Genomic DNA, 16,640 nt, shown 5'->3' on the forward strand with positions numbered 1-16,640 from the left:
AGATGTTTCTGGAAACCTGGAAAACCTTTTAAGAGTCCATAAGAAAACAGGCAGGAAGTCACAGGTTCCATCCCAGGCATCTCCCCCAAGAAAGACCAGCTAGTAGGTCATGTTCAACGGAAAGACCTTGATTCTAGACAGCCAAATGAATACATTATCAGATTTTGGGTCAGTAATTATGTGTCATCTTAAGACTGGCAGTAGCTCTCCAGGGTTTTTGGCAGGGGTCTTTTACATCAGGGGTAGTCAACCTGTGGTCCTCCAGATATCCACGGACTACAATTCCCATGATCCCCTGCCAACTGGAGGACCACAGTTGACTACCCCTGCTTTACATCACCTATTTCCCAGGATCAAACCAGCAACTCTCTGCATGCCAAGCAGATACTCTACCCCTGAGCCAAAGGAAAGTGAAGGATGATGAATAGGCAATTCTTGCCTTGATACAAGGGAGTGCTCCTGAGTATGTCTCCTCTGAATGGGGCTTACTCCCTACAAATCGCCCTTAGGATCATGGCCAAAGAGTCTGACACAGATAGCTCCATATGCATTTTGAAAAGGCATCAGTTTAATATCCCAAAGTCTCCTGCACAGTACCAAAGGGCCATACCACAAAAATGGGAGTCTTAAGAATCAAGGCACTAACATTACAACAGTATGCCTTTTGTAAAAACATAGCAAAAAAGTATAACATTTCCACACCCCGCCCGTGATAAAAAATAGATTAATTGCATTCTAATTCATAAATATATTTATATTCATAAATTTCAACAATTTTAAAGTAATATTTCATTTTTTAAAAAAGGCCTGCTAACATGCAACAGAATATAAAAGCTCTACAGGGTTTTTACTTTACAATTAGTGCCTATGCTATTTGAATATAAAAATGTAGAAAAATTCAGTGTATACAAAAAAAAGTTAGCCTCTGTTACATGAAGCAGTTACAGGGTGATGGATTCAGACAGAGCTGAAAACCGTGGTTAAACCGTGTTTGGCCTAAAAGCCCAAATTTGGACTATTCCACTTAACCAGGGTTAATTAGGGCGCCGAATCAGGCTCCAGAATTACGGCTGGAAGTCTTAAGTAGAGTTGCTCTCGAGGTATAAACGTTAATGCTCTACTCATTCTTCAGCACAGTTTGCATGTGCTTCCACAACATTATGTGCTTGAGGCTGATCTAGCATTGAGCAGGGGGTTGGGCTAGATGGCCTGTCTGTCCCCTTCCAACTCTAGGATTCCAGCTCTATGATGCCATGATGATAAACTGCTAAGTAGCTCAGTTAGAGTTAAAGCATCAAAATCTGCATTGGTCAAGGTAAGGCAGGACTGGAGTGACCACCAAGGGGGCAGATCCAGTCCCACAGACTAACCAGAGTTTCAAATAAACCACAGTTTCCCCTTCTGTCTGAAGGCAAGCCGGACAGAACTGGGTGGAAAAGGAGGAATTGATCTTAGAAAGGCAGCCACCGATGAAGATGAAGCATCCCAGACTGTGATCTTTTCCATCTGGGTTATCTGACCCGGGTTCTGTGTGGGTGGGAGGTGGATTTTGGGTAGCTCCTTTGGGTCTTCCGGGCTTTTGCCTGATCTTCCCCAAGCCTGCTGTGCCACAAAGTTCTGGGAAAGGTTCCAGCAAAGGTGCTGTGTGGGTGGCAAAAATTGGTGAGAACAGAATTATCAGGGCTGTGACTAGCCCAAGGTCAACCAGATGACCGCATGCAGAGGGAGAGTGGGGAATCAAACCTGGCTCTCCAGATTAGAGGCCGCCGCTCTTACCAGCAAACTATGCTGGCTGCACCAAGGTGCTACTGGACACTTTCCTGCTTCTTCCGACTGTTAGACTGTTCAGCTGGACACTTAAAAACCAAAAGCCCCCCCTCCCCCCAGCTGCTGGAGACATGGAAACCTGCCCTGCAGAAGACAGGCGAGCAAGGGGGAAACCCCACACACCTGCCCCCATATCGAAAACCACAGCATTAGGATTCTGTCGATTTAAAATAAGCAGGCAAGCTCTCCTTGCCTGGCTTGGCAAGCTGGCTCTCTCCTCATTGAGCACAATGCACAGCAAAGCATTCTGCACATGCTCTGCTAAAATGGACAAAACCTATGCAAGAGCCCCTGTGCAAGCACACTAACTGGTGCATCGCCTCCCTTCACGCTTCATTCGACATTTTTTAAGAAACAGCGCACAATGTCCGGCCACTGTAAAACTGAGGAGCAGAGCTCCTTTGCTAAAATGGGCCACAAAAAAATAGAACATTTACATTTAAAAAGTTATGTACAGTACACAGGTTTTGCAGTGGGGGGCGGGGAGAGGAAGGGTCTCCTTTGAGCAGGGAATATTTATTTCATTCAAAAAAACAGCCGAGTGGTTACCCCACGGTGGGCCGGGACCCTGAAGTGCATTGGGACTCTCGTAGGTCAGTCATGAGGCCTGGTGGAGGGAGAGCAGGCAAGCTGAAGGAGGTCAACCCCTGGGAAATGCTGGGCTTGCCTCGGAAGAAGGTGCAAAATAGCCAGGAATTGTGGCCTTGACTGCTCAGTAAGGCCACCGACACTAAATGTGGGAAAGAGAGAGGGTTTGGACAAAGTGCTTGGTGTATTGGGGCTTTCAAATGGAAGACAGATCTCAAAAGGGCCAGGAAAGGGGGCGCAAGATTGAGGGCAGGGGGGTATTGCATGGCCTTCAGGGTCAGGGGGCGACCGACCTGTGGCTGCAGCAAAATCTGGATTTTGGACCGTGGCCCATGCACGTTGATCTAGTTACAGGCTTAAGTTACTGGTCCACGTGCATTTAGTGTAAGACCATCGTTTGGGTAGGTATAAAATTCGAGAAAGCCTAATTGACAAAACAGACAATTCTAAAACGAGGTCCTGAAAAGATAAAGCAGATTGTCGATTTGGTTCCCCCCCCTCCCCTCTAGTTTTATTCAAAGAGTTTACTTTTGCTCTCTCTGTGAATTTTAGCACGTTTCTCCCCACGCCCCTCCCCAGTCCATATATTAACATTCAGAGTGTCAGATTTTCGGTCTCCTGGTGTTCTCTTGTTCAGTGAGTCTTCTGAGATACTTTTATCGTCACTGTTTTCACTTCCGTGTATTCTGCCAGAGCGTATTCACCGCTGCAAGAGAAAGAGGGAACGGTGGTGGGTAAAGTGACTGCTGATGCAGACTGAACGGCTGAACGCCACCCTGCAAGGGGCAGCAAGAGGGCAAGTCGATTAGAATAGTGCGGTCAGCCCTTTTCTGCAGTTAAGTCGTTCCTGGTCTGTCTCCAGATTGGCCACCCTTGCCCTACAAGTAGCAAACTGTGTCTTTCCAGAGGTCCATGGACTACAATGACCATGAGCCCCTGCCAGCACCAGAGCCCCTGCCTTCAAGGTCTCGTGGGTCAGAGGCGGAGGGCACTGGCAGAAAGCAGGGTACAAAACAGCAAACCCATCTGCTTCAAACATGCCCTGGTCCACCGAGCCAGAAAGGGTTTCGGAAGCCCTTTTCAAAGCGGTCATGGGTGCCTGGAGTCGGAGTCAAGGGTAAGCTAAGAGCTCATCTGTCCACCTTATTGAATGAAAGCGCAACTTACAGTTCTCTGCCATTTCCGGACATTTTGAAGCCGCCGAAGGGAGCTTGTGCGTAAAGGGCGGTGTAGCAGTTCACCCTGGGGGAGGCAAGAGGGAGAAGGAGAGAGAAAGAGGGGAAACGTTCAGATTAAGAGGAAAAAGCCGGTTGGGAAGAGAGGAAACAGGTGGCCATTTTTAAGATCAAGATGGATTCCGGCATGAGCGTTCGTGAGGCAGAGCCCGCTCCGCAAGGCCCATGGCAATATAAACCCACCAGGCCAATTTCTATGCATGACAGGAAGGTTGAGAAGGGGGAATATAGCAAAGCGAGACCAGCTCAGATTACGGTAAATAATAAAGCAGACCGCCAGGGAGGGGGAGCTCACCACGTCCTTAGGCAGCTGATCCCACGGCTAAACTACGCTGGCTGTGAAATTTCCCTCCCACCCCGATATCTAGCCGATACCGTTCTCCATGTAGCTTAAACCCATTCCTGAGGGACCTCTCCTCTGCTGCCAATGGGACCCTTTCCCTGCCCTCCTCTAAGTGACAACCTTTCAAATACTTCAAGAGAGCCATCCTGTTCCCTCTCCACCTCCTCTTCTCCAGGCTGAACCTTCCCAAGTCCCTCCGCCTTTCCTCACAGGGCTTGGTCCCAAGGCCCCGGATCCTCCTCGTCCCTCTCCTTTGAACCCTCTCCATTTTGTCCACATCCTTTTTGAAGGGAGGCCTCCAGAACTGCACATAATCCTCCAGCTGGGGCCTGACCCATGCAGTACATAGTGGCACTCTGACATCTTAGGATTCTGATGCGCTGCCTCTGTTGATGCAGCCCAAGACTGCATTGGCCTTCTATACCTCCGCATCCTCCTGCCCATATTGAACTTGCAGACCTTTTTGAAGTGGATCACTGTACTGCTAATGGTAAGCTGTGGCAACCTTTCTGCGTCTGAGTCCACTGTGCTGCGTCTGAATCCTAAAAGCGCCTCCAGGCTGAAAAGGGTTGGAGACCCCTGCTATAAAGGCAGGCTGCTCAAACAGCCCTGGGTCGAGCAGAGATGTCCGGCCTAGTCTGTGGGAAGACAAATGCAGGCTGGCCCACCAGGGCTTGGATCCCGCTGGCCACAAGAAGGACCACCCTCACCGCTCAAGGGTCCTTGCTGGACAAGGAGGGGAACCTTTGGCTGCTGATGGAAAACAGCCTGCCTGGGATTTCTCCAGGAAACCAGGCAGCCAATCCATCACTGGCCAATGTTATCACCTTCTCTTACATACCAGCAATCCAAGGCTAACATAGCAGGGGAAATGGAGCCTTTTGCTACTTTAGACCTCTGTGGTGGGAAGTTTGGATCAAAGGTCAGGCAGCCTGCACTGGTCAGACTTCTGCAGCGAAAAGAAACGTTACCAGACTGTCCCGGATTGTAGCGCCGAAGCCAGCGTCAGGGCCCTGTCCAGGTTCTTTGTAAACACGGCGGCCGTGAGTCCATATTCCGAGCTGTTGGCTCTCTGGATGACTTCTTCGAGGTTTTTAAACTTCATTATGGGTTGCACTGGTCCAAAAATCTGCCAATAGCACAAGGAGGCCTACGGATTAACTACCTGCCTTCCATGTGGATTGTTCTAGCTTGTGTGTTACCCTACTCCAGACGCCGATGGGTCTACTAGAAACATGTGCTAAGTGAAAGTCACCGCTGCTTAGATTAAGGAAAAGGCATTTGCTAAAACTGGTCATTTAGCAGCTTGCTTTTATTTAGCCGGAGTCAAAATACAAAGGGGAGCAATTAACGAGGCACAAATGCTGAGCAATCAAAGCACAACTATTTGGAGTTTGCAAATGCCAGGGGTATTAAAAATAAACAAAACCATTTTCGCACAGAGCTTCCTGTTCTCCATTCGCTAAGCGAGCCATCTGTTTTTAAAGACAAGTTCTTTAATCACAGAAGTGAAACAGCCCCAGACATGCCTGTCCTTAACTTTTGCATTAATAATCATAGAGTTGGAAGGGACCTCCTGGGTCATCTAACCTCCCTGGGTCATCCAACCCCCCGCACAATGCAGGACACTCACAACCTTATCGCTCGTCCACTGTTACCTGCCACCCCCTTGAACCTCCACAGAATCTGCCTCTCTGTCAACCCTGCTTAGCCCCCAAGCTCTGGCAAACTCAGCCTCAGGCTGCTCCATTCCAATGAAAGTGATTTCTAATTTAGCTTTCTTCTGTTTGAAGCCGCACATCTATGATCCCCGTTCTGAAGACTTCTGTCGGGCCGTACCTCCTCTTTGGCAATGCGCATGTTGTCCGTGACCTCCGAAAAAACGGTGGGCTTGATGAACAGGCCTCGGTCGCCCATGGCCAAGCCCCCACATTCCAGCTTGGCCCCTTCCTTCTTCCCACTTTCGATCAGCTCCAGGATTTTATTGAACTGTTTTTGGTCGATCTGTTGCAATACAAGGGGGGGGGGGGGAGTGCAGCTATTTATGATACCAGATCTCTTCTATTTGCAGAAGTCTACAGTTTCAGCCACATTCTATATGCCAAGGAGCAAAAGCCAATCTTTGGTCTCTGCTGAGAGTACTTCTACACCCAAAGTGTTTTAAAGCACACCTCAGTCCCCCTTTGCTCTCTGGCTCAAGCCTGTATCTGTTCCACATAATATATTTCTGCTAAGGCCTTGGAGGATGAGTAATTCTCATGGCTTAAGTGCCACTCAGTGCTTAACACCCACTCAGGACGGCTGTCCCGTCCCTGAGTGCCTCCTCCTCCAACCAGCTTGCCTGTCTGTTCAGCAGCCAGCCAATTGCCTTCCATCCCCCACCCCTGACCACCCCCTCCTCCTTCCACTTCCCTCTGAGGCTCGGAGGCTGCCAATCCCTGCTGCATGAGAGCTGCCCCTGGTGGTGAGTTCCCTGCAGCCTGCAACCTTTCCAGGTCCTGGGGGGAGGGGGAGGCCAATTGCAGAGTTCTTCCACACACACCCCTAATCTAGCACCCCTTGTATTCCTGAATGCAACAGGATTGGCCCCTAGTCTTGGATAAAACTGTTGGTCTTAAATGTGCCCCTGAACCCAAACTCAGTTCTCGTTCCAGCATATTTTATTCCAAATAGTTTGTGAAAGCTGAATTTAACTTCCAGAAAATTGCTCAGGCGTTTGTTTGCCCTCAGCATGTGCTGGTTCCTCATTTCCTTCTCTCTGCTGCCAGAGCACAGGCCGCTGAACCCAGGATTAAACCAGGACACCTGCAAAGCCATAAGGGTTAATTAACCAATTTCAGAGCCTGGTTAGACAGTCCCTGATGCACCAAAGCCAGAGGAGTGTCCTGCATTTGACAACTTGCTCACTGTAGTTCATTTCAACCAGTGTGTGTCGTCTGGATGTGACCCAATGTGAACCTCGCCCCGAAAGCACAGAGCTGCTGCTAGACTGCAGGGCCTTCTAGCAAACAATGAGAACAGCACTAACTGCTTAATGGTGCCATCCTACACAGAGATTTGCCTTCCCAAGTCCACTGGGGTCAACCCACTTAGAGCGGTGTATCTCTGCCTAGGACGGCATCCGAAAACGTCATGCAGAAACCCTAAATGTGAGACCGGTGATGTTACAATGGCTAAGACGGTGTGTTGCAACAAAATAACACAGGGGCCAGCGGGCTGGCTCTGGCGGGGGCTGGTACCTGCGGCCCTTGGTCGGTTTTGGCGTCGAACGGGTCCCCCACGAGCCGTTTCTTGGCATACTCCACGCTGCGCTTGACGAATTCAGAGTAGACGGGCTCTTCCACAAAGACCCGCGAAGCGGCTGTGCAGCACTGGCCTTGATTGAAGAAGACCCCTTGGTGGGCACAGTCGACTGCTAAGTCCACTAGGAGATGGCCAGAACACAGGGCAAAAGTCAAGGAAACAGGGGTCACCGTGGTAGGGGTGCTAGTGTACTCCTTGCTAGTGTAACCCTTGGCCCACAGTAGTAAATGCTTCCCGACAGGGACTCATAATTGTCCGTATTGACAGCTCTGGTTGGCAACAGGCCTCTGGGTAGAAGCCTTTCACGTCACCTGCTCCCTGGTCCTCTCCCAGCTAGGACCTCCAACCATTGAGCATGCTGGCTTCTCTTCATATTGTAGCGTGCTACATGAAATTGATAGCACACTGGGATGGGACATGGAAGAACGTGGGATGGCATTGGGGAACCCGAAGGGAGGAAGTGCAGGGCAGGCCAGCCAGCGGAAAAGTCACAGACCAGGACCCTGCTTAGCCATAGTCTTAGGGCTAGCATACACATTACGGAGTCCTTGTGTTTTTGTGGGAGCACATGTGTCTTGTGTCTTTTTGTTTGTGTCTTGGGAGCGCATGCGCCTCTGACTAAAGTCCTGTTTGCTAACACATAGTCCCCACCCCTGGTCGTGGATTCTGGTTTGGGTGGGGCATCACCTGGGCATGGAATTGGGGGTCCCTGTGGGTGGGCAGGCCATTGTGAATTTCCTGCATTCTCCAGGGGGTTGGACAAGATAGCCCTGGAGGTCCCTTCCGACTCTACAATTTTCACACCACACCACAGAGCTGCTACTGGCTCAGTTGCAAAGCCCACACAGCAGCATGCATGTGCGCCTGGGAAGATAAAATGTGATTCCAGGAGATCTCCAGCCCGCAGCTGTAGGTTGGCAAGCCTCCTTCCAGATCTGGTGCTCCTGCAGGGAAATGTTTACTAGTTCTGCCACGACATGGGCCGCCACAGACTCACAGTCAGCATCTGCACAGACAATGCAGGGGTTCTTCCCTCCCAGCTCCAGCGTCACCCTCTTCAGGTTGCTTTTTGAAGCAGCTTCTTTGATCAGCTTCCCAACCTGCACAGGGAAGATTAAAACAAATTTGGCAGGCATGAAACCCCCTTCAGGCTGAGAAACGCAGACAACGGGGGACGTTTTCGTTCTGGAAAATCTCAGCTTTTCCCATAAAAAGAGGTCTGCGACAGCCTTATGGGGTACATGGTCGGTGTTATCCAGAAATACATTAAGTAGGGCAGGACAGCCGTCCATGATTGGGGTCCCTTGTTAAGAGGAAGGAAGGGGCTGGATCCAATCTGGACTGGGGCAGCACACTTTGAGCCCAGCTCCTATCTGGGTGGCACCAAGGGGAAAGATTAATCCCTGGCCCAAAATGAGCTTTAGCTGAGTGGAAGGGAGAAAAAAGGGAAAGGACAAATTATTGGCTCTCCCCTGCTAGGCCAAAAGCTCTTTCTCCTAATCAAAAGCTCTGTTTCTATCAGTGAAACATTCAAACGAGTAGCCGTGTTGGTCTGAAGTAGCACAATAGAATCAGAGTCCAGTAGCACCTTTAAGACCAACGAAGATTTATTCAGGACATGAGCTTTCGAGTGCAAGCACTCTTCGTCAGACTAAGAACTCCTTACATGACCTGTGGGGCTCATGAGAACTGTAGAAGAGCCACCAGTATAAGTCAGCTAGGACTTTTGACCACCACATGAATAGATTATGCAGAGCACAACCTGTAGATGGCAGCCTTAAATGCAAAAGGGTTTTCTTCCCCCTTAAGACAAGCTGTTGGCCTTTAAGAGAGGTCTTCAAGGGCCAAAGCTGTTCATCAAGCCTGTAGAAAACGCTCCAACACATAAACTGGCCATGCGCCAATGAGGATATGGAGTCCTCGAGCGCAAACCCAGAATGCTCCCATCAGGACAGACAGGGGGTCCGGGAAAGAGGTCGGCTTTGACCGCTGAGAGCATGCGCTGCAGAGACTGGGCTGCAATCAAGACCAGCTTTCCCCTGGCCAGCCGTCCTGCGAGCATCAATGTGCAAAGGCAGAACATGTCACCACCTTAAAGAACGCAGGCGAAATAAGGCATTTATCTGGGGAAAGACACAGGAAACATCAAGGAGGACAAATCAGCTGCAGACAGCAGGAGAAAGACCCGAGAACACAGCTGCGTTTGCTGAAGACGAGGAAAAGGGGGCATGGTAGAACTGAGTGGGGTTTTGGGTGACGGAATGGGAAGTTACCGTGGGTGACTCGGGTTACCAAAGTAGCCCATCTGGCATTCTTCCATCTACTGGAACCGGAAAAACCCAACTGGTAACAGTTAGGACCTTCAAAGGTTGAATGTCTGTATCGTTGTTAAAATTATATTACTTTCATTGTGCACAATTAAAAAATAAACAACTTTAGGAATTAAAAACAGACATAGAGCCCATTGAAAATTCTGGGCAGCTTTTGGAAGAGAGCAAATGGTCTTTCATTAAGTGACTCTGATACTTTACAGCTCTTTCTTTGGAGCTTCTATTGGCTGCTGGACATATTTCATATGTGTTAAGAACTGGGGTGTGTTAAAATCAGACCTTTGAAGAAGGCCCTATATGGGCCAAAACACGTTGGTCTAATGGTTCTCATAGTGCATAGCACACTGGTTTGGAATAGCCTATGGGCAGAGGGTTGGACTAGATGACCCTAGAGGTCCCTTCCAACTCTATGATTCTAACTGGTAGCATTATCTCAGTACATCCCCAAAACGCTTGACTAAGACAGAGTCACTTCATTGACGCATGTCTACACTGGAGTTATTCCTTGAGAGATTATGGATTTTAAAAGAACCTCACTGACGGGTGCCCTACGGTCAGCTTGTCTGCATAAAGCGAGCCAGGGTGGTTGGTGTAGTAGTTAAGAGTGCTGGACTAGGATGCGGGAGACCCAGGTTCAAATCCTCACTCTGTCATGGATGCTCACTGGGTATCTCTTGGATGCTTTAGGATGCTTAGGGCTGCTCCTGCGTTGTGCAGGGTGTTGGACTAGATGGCCTGTATGGCCCCTTCCAACTCTATGATTCTATGATTCTATGATCCTTGGGCCAGTCACACAATCTCAGGCTCTCCTACCTCACAAAGTTGCAATGAAAATAAAGCAGAAGCGGGGAGAGAGATGTAATCCCCACAGGAGAGAGAAAGGCTGGGTATAAATGAAACAGTTACAGCATTTCCCAAGAAGGACGCACAAAGGAAGCATTTCGTTTCAGGGAGTCAGTTTGCCTTACCTCTGTTGATCCAGTGAAAGCTATTTTGTCAACATCTGGATGGTTGGAGATAGCAGCCCCAGCAGTCGGGCCGTACCCTGGCACGATGTTCACCACACCTGGAGGGAAACCTGCCTGGAAAGACATTGGGATGCTTTATTCTTGTGGCGCAGGGTGGCAAGGCAGCCGACATGCTGTCTGAAGCTCTGACCGTGAGGCTGGGAGTTCTATCCCAGCACCCGGCTCAAGGTCGACTCAGCCTTCCATCCTTCCGAGGTGGGTAAAATGAGTACCCAGCTTGCTGGGGGGTAAACAATAATGACTGGGGAAGGCACTGGCAAATCACCCCGTATTGAGTCTGCCATGAAAACGCTAGAGGGCGTCACCCCAAGGGTCAGACATGATCCGGTGCTTGCACAAGGGATACCTTTGCCTCTATTCAAGCACTGGAATAAATGGGGGAATAGACCATATCCACAATGGGCTTCGGGGCAGATGGCACCGGCATCTTGAAACAAGTGATACAGAAGACCTCTGCCTGAAACCCTGCAGAGCGGCTTCCAGTCGGAGTAGTTAATATTGACCTTGATAAGTCAAGGGTCAGCCTCGGTAGAACGCAGCTTCCTTCAAGAAGACTGCTTAGCACAGCAGTAGAATACCAGCTTTGCATGCATAAGGTTCAATCAGCATCATCGGCATTTAAAAGGTTCAGGTAGGAGGTGATGTGAATGACCCTACCTGAGACCTTGGAGAGAGTCTGCCAATCAGAGGAGACTATTCTGATCAACGAATGGTCACACTTCAGTACAAGGCATGAGTCCAACCTACCTCCTTGACTAAAGACCCAATGTACAGGGACGTGAGAGGGGCCTGCTCAGCCGGTTTAACCACCAGCGTGTTTCCACAGCACAGGGCTGGTGCCATCTTCCAGATCAGCATGAGCAATGGGAAGTTCCACTAGAAGAGAAGAGCATCGTTTATTGCTCGCAACATTTCTCGCGTTCCAACTGTCCCTCACATAGTAGGCACAACACTGTGTTGAGGATGTCTGAGATTTCAAAAAACTTGGTGGCTTTTCTCAACAGCACACAAAGATGCAGAGAGAGAGAGAGAGAGAGAGAGAGAGAGAGAGAGAGAGAGAGAAGGCAGCTCTAGGAGTCCCTGGAAATTCTAGGAATCACTGTTAAGCCATAGAGTTCCCACTGATTCCTAGACCTTGCCTATGGCACTTCCTCTTTTCATCAGAAGTGACATGACTTCACATACAACATGGTGGGATTTTTTTTAAAAAGGATTTCTCCTACTGCCACTCATAGCAGTAACAGGTAACTTTACTGGTGGATCCCCCACTCCTACCAGGAGAATGGGACCATACTCGCAGTCCAGTTCGGGGTCTGGATCTAGTCTGGCAATGCCACGTATCACCTTGTTAAAAGGCTGATCCCTCCACTTATTGAGAGAAAGTTTATAGTTAGAAAGACATAAACACACTTTCCTCAATATCCTTCAGTTATTAAATGCACTACATTGTTTGGCTAAATATTACACTAAAACAAATGTTAGCCAGTCTCTAGGACAAGCCTGGGCATATAGCTAAGCATGTGTGAATGAACCTCCTCCATCCCAGAGGGATGCTTAATTTAGGACAACAGGTTTCCCAGGAACTGGCAACTTAGCCATCAATATCCCAATCTCACTTCCCTTACAATCAACTACCTGAATTGGCAATATTTCACACCTTTCCCAAAATTAATAGCTTTCACATCCAATATTCAAAAGGTCATCAAGAACCATTTAATAACTATAGTCCATCTCAGGTAAAGCAATCACAGCCATCTGTCTCCTGGAAATCCACCCACTTTCCAATGCCAAGAATTCCATCAAATCATTGTTTTTGAAGCAAAAACATCAGCATAGGGAGCATTTTGTCTTATATCAAGAGGTCTTCTGTATGTATATATGAAATGAATGTAATTTTGCTGCCGAAGTGCAGACCTTTCCAAGTCATGACTGGTGTGGCCTTCCCCAAAAATACCCCCTCCCTTTTCCTCCTTTATTTTCTTAGTCAACTTTGTATTGGTATTTTTCAGTCCCTCTTTATTCCCATTAATAAAAAGTTTAACATCTGACTAGTTATTTTGAGTTTCTCTGAGGTAACAATCCCCATAAACATTGGTCAAGATCCCAAGTTGCTCCCTCTCGCTAGTACAGCTCTGTTAAAGGCTAATTTCCCCCAATAATTAGGAAACCTCGTACTTGAGAAATAACCTGAGCTCCCCGCTCCCCTCTCAGGGTGGTTCTTAGCCCCTCCTGTTCATCTTGTGAACAGTTTGTTCCTGAATCAGTCCCAGGAGGGGGATGGGGTCAAACAACAGGATTGTGCAGTTGCTTAAAGTGTCCCGAAAGCTATTTAAAAGGTATCAAGTAGGGTTGGGAAAGGCCACTCCCCCCTCATTTCTTGAGAGAGGGGATTGGGGCCAAGAAGAGGCCTTGGTAAATAGAAGGTTTCTTCTAGCGCATCCCCTTTATCATGCAGATAAAAAGAAAACAAAAGAACATGTTTGCTTTCAAATACACTCCCCACCCAAATCAGTGTTGGGTTGCTATTTTCTTAGGGACATCAGATGTCAGACTTTGTCTACTCTAACACAATGCTGGCCACATCCCAGCTGCAGTAAGGAAATACCCTGAGTGGTATTTTATTCCAACAGCTGTGTAAACATACTCAGCCTAGTTACAATCATGTTTTGCCAATGAAAATACCTGCTGTCGATTAAGCAGAGTTAATTGCTAGCGGCGATCTTCGCTTGCAGTATAATCAGAGTAGACCCACAATACACTGGATTAACCATGGTATTAAGTACGCTGCAGAAGAGTGGCCCAACCATACTGAAGTACCCTCAGCATAGTTAGGTCTAGGGGTCCTATTCCCCCCTGGTGGAGATGGGGGGGGGGATGCTTGGCTCTCTGTTCTTGTTGCTCATTGTTACTCCAAGTAAGAACAGGAGTTAAAAACAAAAACAAAAAAAAAACAAGCAGTGCTAGCATCACCACAGAGTTTCCAGCAATCCCTAGAGCAACTTATGTTACTTCCCTTTTTTACTGGAAGTGATGTGGCACCCCCTGGCAACCCTAGTTAGGTAGAAGGTGCCCAGTGCAGAAAGAACGCCTGATCAGCTCCTTGCCCTGAGTTCTTCAGAATGTTTCCTGTGCTTCTCAGAAAGTTGGAAGTAACATTATGCCTTGCAGTTGCAAAAATAGGTCACATACTTGTGCAATTATTGCCAACCGGTTCTCAAACCAAGGACTGCCACTCAAACCAAGGTTTCCAGTTGCAACACCAAGTAACGTCACCCACCTGCTGTACGTGGTTTTAATTTACTTTTTTGTACTCTGCACTGGGTTCAAAAACAAGGTAGATAAATCAACAGGCCATGCCTTTCTAAAGCTAAAGAATAAAAATGGAACGTTGACTCTCACTTCAGATCTGGTTTTATTTAGTACAGCGCTGTTGTACAGATTTGTTGCAACTCGTAAGGATGTAAGGAAAGCCCTGCTGGGTCACACTGGCGGTCTGCCATGCAGCAGCCCACCAGTCACTTTGAAGGGCCAACCAACAGGTCATACAGGCTAAGGGATGCCCCTGATGTTGCCTCCTAGCATTGGGTTTCAGAGGTTTACTGCCTTTGAGTATGGAGGTTCTCTTTACTCATCCTGGCTCCATTAATATAAAAGCAACTCAGGGGGAAAATTGATTAGTGGCCATAGTGCAGTGGAAGAGAAGCGGTGCGCTGGCAGTATGCTCGGCAAGGCTAGCTAGGGATCTGCATCCATGCGTATAAAGTAAAAACTACTTCTGCTCAGCCGTGAGCTTCTGCCATCCAAGGGAAAAAGAGTTGAAACTTGGGCTCTATCAACGGTTGTCAAAAAAGAAATCCCCAAAAGCCAACAAAGGGACAATGGTGATTATTTTCTAGGAATAATATATATATATATATATATATATATATATATATATATATATATATATATATATATATAAATCTAAATAAATAAAATAAATAAATAAAAATATATCAAAATGGCTCTTAGTAACTATGGAAATTAGAGCACAGAGATATGGGGACATTCCTAGAGTGTCACCACAGAGGCCATTTTAAAACTATTTTCTTCCCCCCCCCCCCAATTTCTTGAGAGGGAGGATTGGGTCCAAGAAGAGGCAAATGGCTAGCCTAGCCTTACATCACCTTCCTTCCTTCTAAATCAAAGAATGGAGGAGAAAATTGCAGCTGAGCAGAGGACCTTCAAAATGGCAGCAAAACCATGACGGGAAAGGGGCCTTCAACGTCCTAGACCAGCAGCTCAAGCATTCTACTCACCGGTGTTATTGCCCCGCAAACGCCCACAGGCTCGTGCCTTGTGAAACAGACAAAATTCTCATCTGCAAAACATTTTTAGAAGACGACCATGTTATGCTTGAGTCATGAATTTAATGGGAGTCAGAATACCAGGACCAAATAATGGAAAGAAAATAGCATAGAGTTGGGAAGATAGCGGACTTCAAGTCCTGAAGGTTTCATTAATACCCCGCCATCCTGGCCAAAGAGGCTTACATCGCTCTCCTCTCCTCTCCTCCAATTTATCTTCCCAACAACCACAACCCTCAAATATAGGTTAGGTCAAGCATGGTGACTGGCCGAAGGCCACCCAGTCAGTATCTGTTGCAGAGATGGGATCTGAACCTGGCTTTCCCCAATCTTGAGAAACGTTTTTTTAAAGCTCTGCATTTGGCCCATTGAATGATGTAATTAAGCAACAAGTGCTCCCATGCATGGCCTTTAGGATTCTGTATTGGAGACCCAATACCAGAATTTTCTTGAGAGCAGTTTTGGTAGAATCAGATGGGACTTCTAAAAAATGTCATTTAAGACAGATGGATAAAAGGAAGGAGTGGTTTGCATGCTGCCTCTCTCTAAACTTTCGGAAGGTTGGATGTACTCTAACTCCAACTGTACCCCCATGGGTCCAACAGGAAGTCCCACCCATAAATGTTCTCCAAAAATTCAGAATGGCTGACGCAATTCCCGCCTCCGTATTTCAGACTTCCAACAACCCTGTGACGTACTTTTGGCAGAGAGAGAAGAATTGACCCAAGGTTACCACGGAGAGCATGATAGACCTGAGAAGATTTTAAACCTGGTCTTCCAAGCCCTCCTTGGGCATTCTAACCACTGTACTGCACTGCTCCAAAACGCTCTTCCCTGGAATGACACCCTTACAGTGCCACCTAAGTGGAGCCACAAGTTCACTGAAGTCCGTGGCTTTACTGGGGTGTAACTCCAGTTCTGTTCATTCTCATTAGTTCATTTTGGTTGGTTTAAGGAACTCCCAAAGTGCATCATCTCTGACCCCAGCTTACCCACAGGTATGGTTTTCCCCTGGATTTTGTCAGCCCATCCGGCATAGTATCGGAGGGTCTTTATGCAGCCTTCCAAATCGATGAAAAATGCCTGTAGGAACGGTTTCCCGGTGTCCATTGTTTCCAAGGTCTGGGAGGGGAAAGGAAAAAAAGACACACACACAAAAGATTTTTTTAAATAAATGTTTCTCAAGATACTACAAGACACAGATTAAGCCCCACTCATTTCCAATTTGTAGCTTGGCCTCCCAAATGAAAGTTCATACCTTGAAAATCTTGTAAGGTGCTCCTGGATGCAATCTACCTGTTCTCTCCGGTATTGATATATCTTGGCTCTTGGGCCAAGAGGAATAATCTATATTTAAAATGATTGCTCAAAGATTTGAGGATCTAGAACACCAACTTCTAAACTCAGCCCCCTGTAGCCCTTGCTCTCCCAGCTTTTCGGGCGTCTCTATTTCTTCCAAAACTGCCCCCTTATTTTTACCCCTTTGAGCATTGGGGCGGGGGGTGGCAGTTTTTGTCTGTCCACTGCCCTGGAGAAAGGGACAACGAAATCCTTTCTCATGCAAAAAATAACAAACAGTTTTTACTAAGCCTTTGAAAAACTGGTCATAAATCTCCTGACACCCTGATGATACTGACCCT

At 47.7% G+C, this 16,640-nt stretch overlaps 1 protein-coding gene across 2 annotated transcripts in view; it reads right to left on the reverse strand.

Moving 5' to 3' along the window:
• Positions 1-546: 546 nt before the first annotated feature.
• The window catches only part of ALDH1A3 (aldehyde dehydrogenase 1 family member A3), a 29,860-nt gene continuing 13,766 nt past the window's right edge, over positions 547-16,640 (reverse strand). For both annotated transcript variants that reach the window (XM_077317358.1, XM_077317359.1), the window contains exons 4-13: positions 15,993-16,122; positions 14,953-15,014; positions 11,402-11,530; positions 10,595-10,708; positions 8,294-8,396; positions 7,233-7,417; positions 5,833-5,997; positions 4,965-5,122; positions 3,583-3,657; positions 547-3,121 (exon numbers count right to left, since the gene is read on the reverse strand). In XM_077317358.1, coding sequence (XP_077173473.1) covers positions 3,049-3,121; positions 3,583-3,657; positions 4,965-5,122; positions 5,833-5,997; positions 7,233-7,417; positions 8,294-8,396; positions 10,595-10,708; positions 11,402-11,530; positions 14,953-15,014; positions 15,993-16,122 — 1,194 coding nt within the window. In that variant the 3' untranslated portion in view covers positions 547-3,048. The remainder of the gene's footprint in view (positions 3,122-3,582; positions 3,658-4,964; positions 5,123-5,832; positions 5,998-7,232; positions 7,418-8,293; positions 8,397-10,594; positions 10,709-11,401; positions 11,531-14,952; positions 15,015-15,992; positions 16,123-16,640) is intronic.

The sequence above is a fragment of the Paroedura picta genome, chromosome 18 (genome assembly GCF_049243985.1).
Source record: "Paroedura picta isolate Pp20150507F chromosome 18, Ppicta_v3.0, whole genome shotgun sequence".
NCBI classification, from domain to species: domain Eukaryota; kingdom Metazoa; phylum Chordata; class Lepidosauria; order Squamata; family Gekkonidae; genus Paroedura; species Paroedura picta.